At 35.0% G+C, this 12,979-nt stretch overlaps 1 protein-coding gene across 1 annotated transcript in view; it reads left to right on the plus strand.

Moving 5' to 3' along the window:
• Wdr64 (WD repeat domain 64) overlaps positions 1-12,979 on the plus strand; it is a 136,758-nt gene that overhangs the window by 64,498 nt on the left and 59,281 nt on the right. Inside the window, exon 10 of the mRNA XM_047521396.1 lies at positions 2,740-2,879. Coding sequence (XP_047377352.1) covers positions 2,740-2,879 — 140 coding nt within the window. The remainder of the gene's footprint in view (positions 1-2,739; positions 2,880-12,979) is intronic.

Genomic DNA, 12,979 nt, shown 5'->3' on the forward strand with positions numbered 1-12,979 from the left:
AAGTTCTGGCCTCAAATCATCTAGCGCCTGGCAGATGGTATAGTGTTACTATACTAACACTTGAAGGGTAGATAGGGAGAGAAAGATTGGGGTAGAAGAGATTCGATGTTCCCTTTTCATGGGACCCAACAAAATAATCAGAATTATGGAAGCATCTGTACCTATCACATTTGGCTGTCTTATGAATATCTGACTATCTAGTCACCCAATTGTTCCTCCAACTGGCTCTTTCAACATGAAGAAGTTCATTTACATAAATAACCCCATATATATCAGCAAATAGCTCCTTTTCATGGTTAAATACAGGTTACCAGATTAGATAAAATTACCATATTGGATTTCAGGGTTTTCACGTACATTGTTACTCTTAATAACATAGGTTATATATAAATTATAACTTACAATTATAATGCTATTATATAATCTTTTTGCCTAGTAGCCTAAAGGTCCTTGGTAATATGTATGGTGATCAGGAATGCATCACATAATTCCTGACTCAATTTCATTTTCTGCTATGTGCTTCTGAACAGATCATATTTGAATCACTAAATTAAATCATTTGGTTAAAATAATCCTTGGGGGTTAGTTTCTTATAAGAAGTTTGGATTATACAATTTCTAGGACCCCAACTTGAAATTCTTTGATATTTTTATGACTCAACTTCCAGAATATTTAATGAGTTATTGGTGAAATAGAAAATCCAATATCTTAAAACTATTCCATATTTTAGAAACTGTTACACATAGTTGAGATTACTCTTTTAGAAGACATAAACAGTACAACCATGTGTTAGTTCTGGTAATGCAGGATGCTGTAACAAACTCACTTAATTTTTATTTTTCATATCATTGGAATTCTAATAGATCAATGATAAAAAGATATTGTCAAGCAATCTATAGAATAAGGACATAAAATGAGCAAATATGTATGGGAGAAAATAATACTGTCACAAATTAAACTGAGACAAAAATAAAATATCATTTTAGATCTACTAAAATAGCAAACCATTTTAAATCGTGGTAATATTCATGTGCTGGCCAGAGTATGGTGAAACTGGCAGCTTTGAGATTTGGTACAACCATTTTGGAAAGGAACTCGTCAGTTTTTGAAAGTCATAACAATGTTTATAGCCATGAACATAATGATCCCACTCTTGGGAATTTATCCTCGGTAAATAACCCAAAAGAAAAAAACAATACCATGCAAATAACTATTCATTAATGTATTGCTGAAAAAAATAAAAAAAACTAGAAACAGCCAAATAATTTAATGGCTAAGAATGGTGAAATAATGAATGGTTAAGAAATTGTGAAATAGCAACAGAAGGTTAGGCAGCCATAAAACAGAAAGAAATCCTGTCATTTTCAGTAACATAGATGTTACTGGAGGCCATTATAAGTGAAATAGGTCAGGGACAGAAAGACAGATACCACATGTTCTCATTTATGTTAGGAAGCTAAGATATTGGGCTCAAAAAAGTAGAGTAGAATAGTGGTTACCAGGGCCTGAGAAGGGTGTGTGAGAGCTGAAGACAAGACGGTTAATGGTTACAGGAATGCAGTTGGACAAGAGGAATAACTTTTAATGTTCTGTAGCACAGTAGGATAGCTATGGTTGACAATAAGTAATTGAACATTTCAAAATAGTGAGTAGACAGGATTTTGAATGTTTCCATCACACACAAAAAGTATGTCTGAGGTGAAATACATGACAATTAGCCCAATTATTTCAAACTGTATGTATGTACTGAAATGTGACACTATATACCCTGTATTAATTAAAATAAATATAAATTTTAAAAAGGAGAATAAAATTGTACAATTGCAACTAAAATGATAATTGTGAAGTCATGGACCCATGTCGTCCATGAACATAAAATAATACATAGTGGGAGCTGGTCCTGGTGGTATACACCTATAGTCCTAGTTGCTCAGGAGGCTCAGGCAAGAGTATCACTTGAGCCTAAGTTTTTCAGGTCAGCTTGGGCAACATAGTGAGATACAATCTTAAGGAAAAAAAAAAAAAAAAAAATATATATATATATATATCCACAAACATATATAACTGATATTTTTAAAGTTAACTCTGATTTCCCAGAAAGAGTGGAACTAGGGATTATGGGAATTAAGGGCAAAGACTTTGTTTTGCAAAAATTATACTCCTCTACTGCTCAAATCTTCTACCATGTACACAGATCATTAAAAAAAAATAGTGTCTGTGCCATGATAGTAATTATATATAAATTATATGAGCTTATGGATAAGTATCAGAAGGGAAGAGTGAAAAATAAAAACAGTTGATTTGTTGGAGTGGTAGAGATTATGTGTGGTTTTCCTGTCCCCTTGATTTCTCTTATTATTATAATGTTTGCATAATTTAAGAATGTGAAAATAAAAGAACAGCTGCCTTAAATACTTTTTGGAAATAAATAAAGCATAAATAATACATTAATGCATGAAGGAGTAGGGAAGTATTGAATCAAGAAAAGTACTCATAAAATATTTATGAGAACTCACATTTGTATGTATAAATACAATTACAACAAAACAGCCTTGACAAGAAGCAGCGGATCCAGAACAAGGCGAGGCCCTTAGCAAGTCAATGACAGAATTCGTCCTGGAAGAAGTGGGCTGTAATTGCTTATTAAAAGAAAGATAAGGATGTGATTGATGGGAGAAATACTTTTTAAATTTTGACCACTTGAGAAAATTAATAATCTTTCACTATCCTCCTTTTTAGGAGACGATAAAGTCCTTCGGTTGTGGCACCCCAATATCAGCACCAAGCCTGTGGGGAAATTGGTGGGACACATGTTCAGCATCACCGAAATGGTAACCAATGAGAAAGATCAACACCTCATCAGCCTTTCCTCTGCAAAGGTAACAAGAAGAAAATAGCAAAAGCAAAATGAAATCTGTTTTGTTTTTTTTCTTAAAATCACCTATTGGAAGACTTAGGGTGTATACAATTTTTGAATGAAATAACAGATAATTACTGAGAAAAATATCAGTATGGAAATGGAATTAATGAGCTTCTATTCTGTTTCTGTTGATTATAGCATAAGAAAGAGCATTTAAAACAAATGTAAAAGGGTACAATATTGGGAAGCCACTATTATTCTCTATAGTAAAACACAAGAGACTGACGTTAAAGAAAGGAACATCATCATGAAAGAAAGAAAAAATAAGCATTTCTGTCACTGACATCATGAAACAATTTTTAAAAAATATTTGTTAGTTGTTAATGGACCTTTATTTTATTTATTTGTTGATTGATATATGGTACTGAGAATCAGAACCAGTGCCTCATGCATGCTAGGCAAGCACTCTACCACTGAGCCACAACTCCAGCCCATGAAACAATATTTTAAATGTTCTAGCCAATATAATACAAGAAAAAATGAGTTATAAATATTATAATTTAGAAGACTGAATTACTATATTTGTAAATGATGTGATTATTTGAAAAACAATAAAATCAACTTAAAAATTTTAGAAATGAAAGCTTAATAAGGTATCTTATTATAATAGAAATTTATAAAAAATAAAGTTCTGTGTAAGACCAATAACTAGTTATAAAAAAATGGTCAAAGAAAACTTTACAAAAAGTATGAAATATCTTGGAATAATATTAACAAGCTATATTCATGATTAATAATAACTATAAAGTTTTACTGAGGTACTTTTACTTAAGAACATGAATATAGAGACTATGTTTCTACATGGAAATATACAAGAGAGTCTTCATCAAATTAATCTATACATTTAATACTATTCAGTATTAGTTAAGTATCAGTTTGCCAAAATTAAAGTTAATGTAAAAATATTAAGATACAAGAATATCATAGAGACTTTGAAAGATATAACTATAAAATGACACTTCATCAGAAATCAAAACTTAAAGCCACAATGTATAAAATAGCCGTAGGTCAACAATGCAGGAATAGTCATATGTATGAAACAAACAAAATTCAGGAATTAGTAAATATGTGTGAGGAATTTTGTTCACAATAAAGGTAGCATTTCAAACCTGTGAGCAATGAATGATTTATCCAATAAATGTTGGATAAACTGATTACATAGCAAAAAAATATGCTATCAGGTCCTCACTTCACAATTTGCAGCAAAATACATTCTATATGGATTATGGATAAAACTATAGATGCTCTGGAATTTTCCAGAAGAAAATATAGGTGAATGTTCATATAGTTTTTGGGTAATTTCTAAGCAGAACATCTATGGCTAATGGGAAAATTGATATAACTACATAACCATCCAATTTTCTGTAATATGATAATAGCTATCATTTATCAAATACTTAGTTCCAGGTACTGTGCTAAGTATTTTGTATACCCAACTCATTTAATGCTAATAATGACCTTAGAGGACTAGGGACTAGTCCTTTGAGTGCCTTAGAGAACTAGGTTTGCTTAGCATGTAAGAGGCCCTCAGCTCAATTCCTAGCATGTATGCACAAGTGTGCATACACACAGAAACCATATAAAATTATTGTGTCAATTTTATACCTGTGAAAGAAAATGAGACCTAAATAACACACAAGGTCACATGGCTATGTAGTGGCTTACTGTAGCCAACCCCACAACAGCTCCTTCCTCAGACTGTCTTTCTACCCTCATAAACAAAGTTAAAGGCAGGCAGCAGAGAAGACAAAAATGCAATTTAAAAGAAAGAAACTGGAATAATACCCTTAAACAAAACAAAACTTTGATAAGTAGGAAATAAAATGAGTAAAGGGAAGTGAAAGGGGAAAGTCTTCAAAACAGGCATGTTCACATGGTGCTGGGTGGGAGTAAAGCAGAACATTGAAAAGGGCAAGTACAATATCCTAACCTACTTCTCATGAGTTTCTTAGTATTTCATGTTTAAAACAAAACTTATTACACCATGTGACATGTTGCTCAATGTATATAGAAAAAATAGACCATTATATTATAAAAGTAGGGTGAGTAAAGGAACCCAAATGAAAATAAAGTTTCTGCCCTTCATTCAAAGTGGTTAAAACGCACTGTCATCTAAACTGTGCATGGCCCTATGAATGAAGTAATGCAGAGATCATAGTAGCGCCTCCTTATCTTCAGGGGTACAATCAAAAGCTCCTGGTGGATGCGTGCTCCAGTACTGCACTCCATCTGTATTGCTTTTCTCCTGTATGTAAATACCTAAGATAAAGTTTAATTCATAAATTTGGCACAGTAAGAGCTATAACACTAATAATACAATAGAACAATGATAGCAATATATTGTAATAAAATTGCCAGCATCACTCTCTTGCATTTTATTTATTCATTTGCAGTACTGGGAATTGAACCCAGGGGTTCTTTACCATTGAGCTATATCCACAGTCTTTTGTTATGGTTTAGATGAAGTGTCTTCTAAAAACTCATGTGTGAGACAATGCAAGAAAGTTTAAAGGTGAAATTATTGGGTTATGAGAGCCTTTACCTAATCAGTGCATTAATCCACTTGAATGGATTAACTGGGTGGTAACTCAAAGCAGGTAGGGTGTGACTGGAGGAGGTAGGTCCCTGGGGGCATGACTTTGGGGTATATAGTTTGTTCCTGGTGAGTGAAAATCTCTCTTTCTGCTTCCTGATTGCCATATCCTGAGCAGCTTTCTTCCATCATACCTTCTCCTGTGATGTTCTGCTTTATCTCAGGCCCAGAGCTATGGAGTTATCCATCTACGAACTGAGATCTCTGAAACTGTCAGCCCCAAATAAACTTTCCCTCCTCTGCATTGTTCTTGAAGGTCTTTTGGTCACAGCGATGAAAAACTGACTGAAACAACCTTTTAAAAAATATTTATTTATTTATTTACCAGGGATTGAACCCAAGAGTGCCTAATCACTGAGATAATTCACAACCCTTTTTATTTATTTTGAGACAAGTTCTCATTAAGTTGTATGCAGCCTCTCTAAGTTGCTGAGGCTGGCTTTGAAACTGTAATCCTCCTGCCTGAGTAACTGGGATTACAGGCATATACCAACAGGCCTGCCTACTATCTTGTGTTTTAGAGCCATTATTAAATAAAATAATGCCAGCACTGTGAACATAACCAGTGTGCTCCCACTCCGGTGGACCTGATAACTGCTACTCAGTGACTACACAACTGAACAAAGGGACAATTCACCATCTGGGCAGGACAGAGGATGGTGGGAGATCTATTTCTGGAATTTTGCATTAAATAGTTTTGTTCCATTTAATATTTTTGGACTGCAGTTGACTGCAGGTAACTGAAAGACCAGATAACTGAAACAGGACAGCAATACTGCATATTAAAGGAACTACTTTATTTATCACCTTCATAGGTGAATAAGATGAGGTGCTCTGACTGCCCAAGGTCATCTTTTGTATATACAAGGTGCCTATTTCAAAGATTTTAATCTACTTTCTCCCCTCCTAAAAAGAGAATTAGAACTTTCTGGAAACCATCTAAAACAGAATTACAATAGTGGTACAACTGTTTAAATTTACTAAAACTCATAGAACCTTACACTTAAAAATGGATGAATTTCACAGCATGTGGATTATACCTCAATATCTTTGAAAAAAAGATAATGTGACATGCCAAGAAAGTAAATATTCGAGAGAAAAACAGCTTTGATTTATGATATTTCTTTTTGTATAACAGAAATGCCACTTAGACATTTAACATTAATGAATACAGATATGAAAATATCTAAATAATACATTACATGAGATACAATGAAAGAGGATATAATTAATCATTTTAAAAATAAATATTTGTTTATTTTACATTATCGGTAATGATTACCAGCAAGATGTTTGATGTGTTAGAGGTTATTACTATGTGGCAAGGTTATGAATGGATTAGAAGTATTTTTCATTTGTTTTTTCCTTTTATTTTCTGTTTTCTACAGTAAATATTCATTGCTTTTGTAATTAAAAAAAACTTTAAATTTTTAAATGGTACTGGAAAGACAGTAGAGGATTTTGAGAGTAAAACTGAAACATTATGGAAGTCTTCTCTAGAAAATTGAAAGGAAAGTAAGATATCTTTCTAGCAAAAATTGAGGTCATATGTACTCAGTGTGAAGAGACAAAAGAGATAATCTTTCCAAAATCTTCTAAATGTAATGGGCACATTAAGATGATGCTCATTCACCATCCCAGCAGCTCCATTTGGCCAAATTACTTAATATCTTTCCATTTGGTTTCTTCATTTAAAACATAGGAGTGTTTGGCCCAGAGGGTTGTTATAAAGATGAAATGAACTCATTCATGTTATTATTCAGCAAACTCTTGTTTCCTGGGTGTCTACTCAAGCATCAAGTCCTGTTCTGGGGTCCAACAAGCAGTGCAAGGTCACTTCCTGGGAAAATTTAGACCCTAGGGGAAGAAAAACAAGAAAAGTAACAAATGCATCAGAAAATACTATGGTAATGTCTGTAAGAAATAGAAAAAAACAGTGGTGTAAAGTGATTGACTATCACTGCTGTTTTCTTCTGTACTTGTTATTTTGAAATGGGCATAAAATTTTCACATAAAAGCAGAAGCCTGAGTGACCAGAGGAGCCAGCCCCACGAAGATCTGGCAAAAGAATAACTGAGGCAGAGAGGACACTCAGTGAGACGCACCCGCTTTTGCTGAAGCTGTCTTTAACATCTCCATCATCACCATTGATTACAATACAAACAACAAATAGGCTTTTCACATCGAACATTCCTTCAGATCAGATTACATACATCAGCTTTCATCACACCTACCTGTAACAGATCACTGCGTTTTACGGTATGAAAACCACCTGCCTTCTCCTAAGCTCTTAAAACAGATTTTCATCTTTCCTCCTATTTTGCAGTATTTCCACAAAGATGTTATATTCTCTTCCAACTGTTAAAAACTCTATTTCTCTGCCAACTGCTAAAATTACATGTCTAGTCACGGAGCTCAAGTGCTGAACAGCTATGCCACATCTACTGCTCCAGAAGAACTGACAAATGTTGAAAGATGTGAAGACAAATATAAACGCCACTTACTTTCATTTCATTAGCAAAACCAACAGGAACAAGGATTGGCAACTTTCTCAAGCGCAGACCTAGTTATCGAAAGGCTGGTTTCTTTTTTCCCCTATGAAGAGGAGAAATGTATATGCTTTAGTGATTCATAACAGATTGCAAATGGGCGTAGCAGTTGCTATTTTTCTTGAATTTTCCCTTTGGAAGTGATATGTAGGAACCTGAGAAAAGGCAAAGTTTGATTAGATGAGGGGTTTGCCTTAGAGCAAGAAGCACTGTCTGGAAATCAGGTGTCAGGTGAATGAGGTCAGAGCAAACACGATGGGTTGTCAACCTGGCCTGCAGGTTGGTGGTGGCTTCCATGTATCCACAACCACATCTTAAGATATTCTCAAAGGTAAAGATTATGCTGTAGTCTCCCTTCTAAGCAGAATGGCTAAGAGAATCACCTCTAGAATCAGGTAAATCTGAATTTGAGTCCTTTTTCTAAAAATCACTAGTGGTGAACTTGGCAGGTCTTTTGAGATCCTCAAGGAGCATAGCACAGTATCTTCCTCATAGAGAGAATTAAATGAGATAGTGTGACAGGCGTCAAAAAGCCAGAAAAAGAGCAGGAAACAATCTCACAGCAGCACAGGAATAACAACATGCAAAAAGCCTGTGTAGGAAATGAAGGGAAGCCCAAATGCCGCGTGCCAGAGGAAGTAAGAATGTCCTAAGGAGAATCTGAATGCCAGCAGATGGAAGGGAATTTTAGGCAAAGGCTGCTTTGGTCTCTTAAAGGCTTTAAAGAGAACATAGACTCTTTAGGCATGTTAAGGATGAAAAAATGATGAGAGAAAAAATAAAGTGAAAGGTGTTTGTAAGAGATAAAGGGTCTGGGGGGAAAACAAGTCTCTGTCTTTTAACCTAGGCATTCTTGGGACCATCCTTATCCCATTTAATGCATTTTCCTCTGAATTCATTTATTTCCTATTATTAATATTGCCCTTTTATTTTTGTCTGCATTTTATTGCTAAATATTTTCTATCATTTTACTCTAATCCTTCAAAGTAGCTTAGGTTTACATATGACTCTTGTCTACATCTCATCTTTTGACCCAATCTCACTCATTAATAAAAAAGTCTCATTCATTTGCATGGGGAGATTTTCATTATATATTAGAAAGTGAAAATAACAAGTTGTTTAGATACCTTTTATGTACATTTACGTATGACACAATGGAAAGCAAAATGTCTGAGCCATGATACACCGAAGGGTAAGGGTGAATCTCTGAAATCTCTGATCTGTATTTATTTATCTTGCATGTTGGCATCTTGTGATTTTCTGAAACAAAAGAGAATGAATGTTTGTTTCTATTACTTGTGTCACACACTCAAAAAAATCCTAAAATAGACACTTGAGATGATGCAAATCAAGCATGCAACACAGAACCTGGTATGGAGCCAGTCCTCAGTACACATCCACAATTATCTGGAAGGCTCTCTCTGCTCTCCAGTTGCGGGGTTGGAATTTGTGCTCATCTATCCACACTTATCCTGAACCTTCTTGATCATTCAGGTAGAGATTATGGGTGTGGTCCATGGCATAGATTAAAGCGATGCTGTCTACAAAATCCAGTGAGTCACATGGCATACAGCTATTTATACTCATGGCCTGATGCCTAAACATCAAGATTTTGTAATGGTCAGAGGAGTTTTTCCTGCTCTTCTTGAGTAGCTGATACCAACCATCCTTTCTCTTCATGCTACCTCATCTTCTACTGAATTAATTTTACTTATTTATTTATTTTTGCATTATCAGGGAATGTACCCAGTGGTGTTCTACCGCTGAACTACATCCCCACAGCCCTTTTATTTTATTTTTGATTTTGAGACAGTGTCTTGATAAGTTACTCAGTTTGGCCTCAAACTTATGATCCTTCTGCCTCCTGAGTCACTGGGATTACAGGCATGCACCACTGTGCCTGACTTCTACTGATCATTTTGAGGTCATTGTATTAACTTCCCTCTTTTCTATCTCAAAGTCTTTTGGTATTTTTACCTTCTCTCTCTTTTTCTCCTGCTCCAAAACTAGCAATTCTCTTCCTGCCTAAATCAAATTCCTCCTCCTTGTTCTTAATTGGAACACTGCCCCATCAAGAACCTTGTTTTATCAACCATGCTTCTCATGCCTAATGTGTTGATCTTCAAGGTTCCTTTTCCTCAGTTGTAAACAATTCAGTTCTAATTTATCTTTAAAAAAATTCTTTTCTGCAAATCTATAGTTGAATTTCTTTTCACTTCAAGTCTCTCTTTTTTTGACTTCTGATTTTCCTCTCATTGTTATTTGTATCATTTGTTTCCCAGTGAACGGTGACCTGCCTTCAAAGTCACTTTTGATCCTTCTTCCTCCCCAACCCCTACCACTGGTCAGGCTCTAAGCCTGTGACACATATCTCTTTTTGGTCTCTCACCCTCCATCCCACAGTCATGATCTTAGTTCAGACCCACCCAGGGACTTCCTGTTGAAGGTACATTTGTCAAGGCACTGCCTCCCCAAACCACCCAAATACTGCACTGTCACATTAGCTCTCCTCAACCCCACTTACAACTTCGCCAGTGCCTTCTTACAGATAGTAAAGGCAACTTATGAATGAAGTCCAAATTCCTTTTTTCCAATTTTTAAGGTTCTCCATGGTTTGGGACCAGAATGCCTTTTAGTTTTGTTTCTATTTATCCATCTTTAGACTTACTAAGTTTCACAAAACTCCTCCCCAAAGACTTTGAGTTTTCTGATCTTTAGTTCAAAACATCTCTTTTTCCATTCCCAGCTACTGCATTCATCTTAAATCTAAATGAAATATGTCCTAAGTGAAATATTACCATCTTAAAGACCCCTCAGATCCCTGGCACCTACACACACACACACACACACACACACACACATTTACTACAGCCACTGTTGACGTTAACCTTTACCTCTCACACAGTGGTGTTCCCTAAAAAGCCTGCCATTGTTCTTTGGCTAGTAAACTGACTGTGACTCAGGACTATCCTAGGAATCCTGACTTCCTACTGTGTGAATATGGGTCAACCGAAATATGAGACCTACTCAATGCCTAATACTCTATCGGACTCTGTGCCTATATATATGTGTGTGTGTGTGTATGTATATAGATATAGGTATAGATATGGATAGGTATAGATATAGTCTCTGCCCCAAAGAGTTGAGTAAATAAAGTATAACTGCCCAAATCATTCATGGCAAAACCTAATTCTTAATGACAGAGAAACCAACTTCAATTCTTTGAGAAAACTGTACCTAATATTCACAACTTTGGACACAAATATTCTATTTCTAAAAACTTATCACCCAATTATGTTTAGACTGTTTGCCAGAACAGTGCACAAAGTTACACGTACAAGGAAGTTCACTATCACTTTAATAAGAGAAAATGAAGAAAATGACAGAGTATCATATATGACTTTAATAAAAGAAAAAGGAATGAGGCAAATCTTAGTAGATAAATATATTTTAATATAAATTTAAGTTGTTATATATGTGATCTCATTTATCTTTTATGAAAATTCTAAGAGATACATACTAGTATTATCTCCCTTTAAAGTGTGAAAACTAAGGCTCAAAGAAGTTAAGTGTTTTGCCCAAAGTCACACAGCTATTAAGTGATAAAACAGTAGTCATCTGATGTAGTATGTCTCCAGAGGCAATACTGAGGTGCCCAGAGAGAGGTAGGTAGAAAGGGGGATTCAGCTTTTGTGCTGTGTATTTGTCAACTTTCCATTACTATAACAAAATACTTGAGATAATTAACTTAAGAAGAGAAAGGTTTATTTTGGCTCATAGTTTTGGAGGTTTCAGTTCATGATTGATTGGCCATGATGCTTTGGGCCTGTGGTGAGACAGCACATTACAGAGGGAGCAAATAATATAGCAAAGCTGCTCTCCTCTTGATCAGGAAGTAAAAGAGAGTGAGGAGAGGTCAGGGTTCTACAGTCCTCTTCAAGGGCACACCTCCAATGACCCTGAAGATCTCCCACTAGGTCCCATCTGTTTAATTACCACCTCCCAGTAGCACCAAGCTAGAGACCGAGTCTGTAGCACATGCTCCTTTGGGAGACATTCAGAATCCAAGCTATAGCATACTACTTAAAAGCACATACAATAATTTAGTCATTAAAAAGTTAATTTCTTCCTTATTTTTATGGGTACATTATAATTATAAACAGTGGTGGGATTTGTCATTACATATTCATATATGCACACAAGTTAATTTTTAAAACACATGCTAGATGTCCTCATTTCATTTTCCATTTGCTAATTATCACAGAAGAAAAAATGTGAGAATAGGATTAAAAAATTGACAAGCTTAGTTCCATGTTGCTAAAATTTTTTCTTATTAAGTTCCTTGTAAGAACTTAATAAATACATTTTTGCATTAAATTTCCTAAACAGATAATGTCGAATGTCTATCATTTGTACTGTACTGTTAATACCTTAATTTTCAAATATACCATGTGTTTATAGTGTTAACTCTCAAACAGGTTTCATAATCTCATATAGCTTCAAACTCTTCTCATGAAAAATCATGTAATCCATTGAGTGACCTGATTTGATTCATTTGGGGACAAAAAAGAAAAAAATCTCATTAACCTCTTGTAGCCATGGGGTTAAAATTAGGAAGGCAGGTCAATTCCCAGCTTCCCTTGACAAATAAGAAAATGGAAAATTCCCTACCTCCCTCATTTTACCTAAATGATACTGAAATTCTAAAGATTTTATCTCAAGATGAAATCTAACAATGCAATTTCTTTCATCATATGATGTTCATTTTACCATTCAAATATTTCTTACAATGGAATATAACTATTTGTCCTCTACCTCCTACCCTAAATCCCTTCAGGGCTGACCTGCCTCCACATGGGTTCTCCCAAGTTTTGAAACACTAATACCCACCATAAGAACATTGTCAACCCCTGGTCA

Source organism: Sciurus carolinensis, chromosome 12 (genome assembly GCF_902686445.1).
Source record: "Sciurus carolinensis chromosome 12, mSciCar1.2, whole genome shotgun sequence".
Taxonomy (NCBI): Eukaryota; Metazoa; Chordata; class Mammalia; order Rodentia; family Sciuridae; genus Sciurus; species Sciurus carolinensis.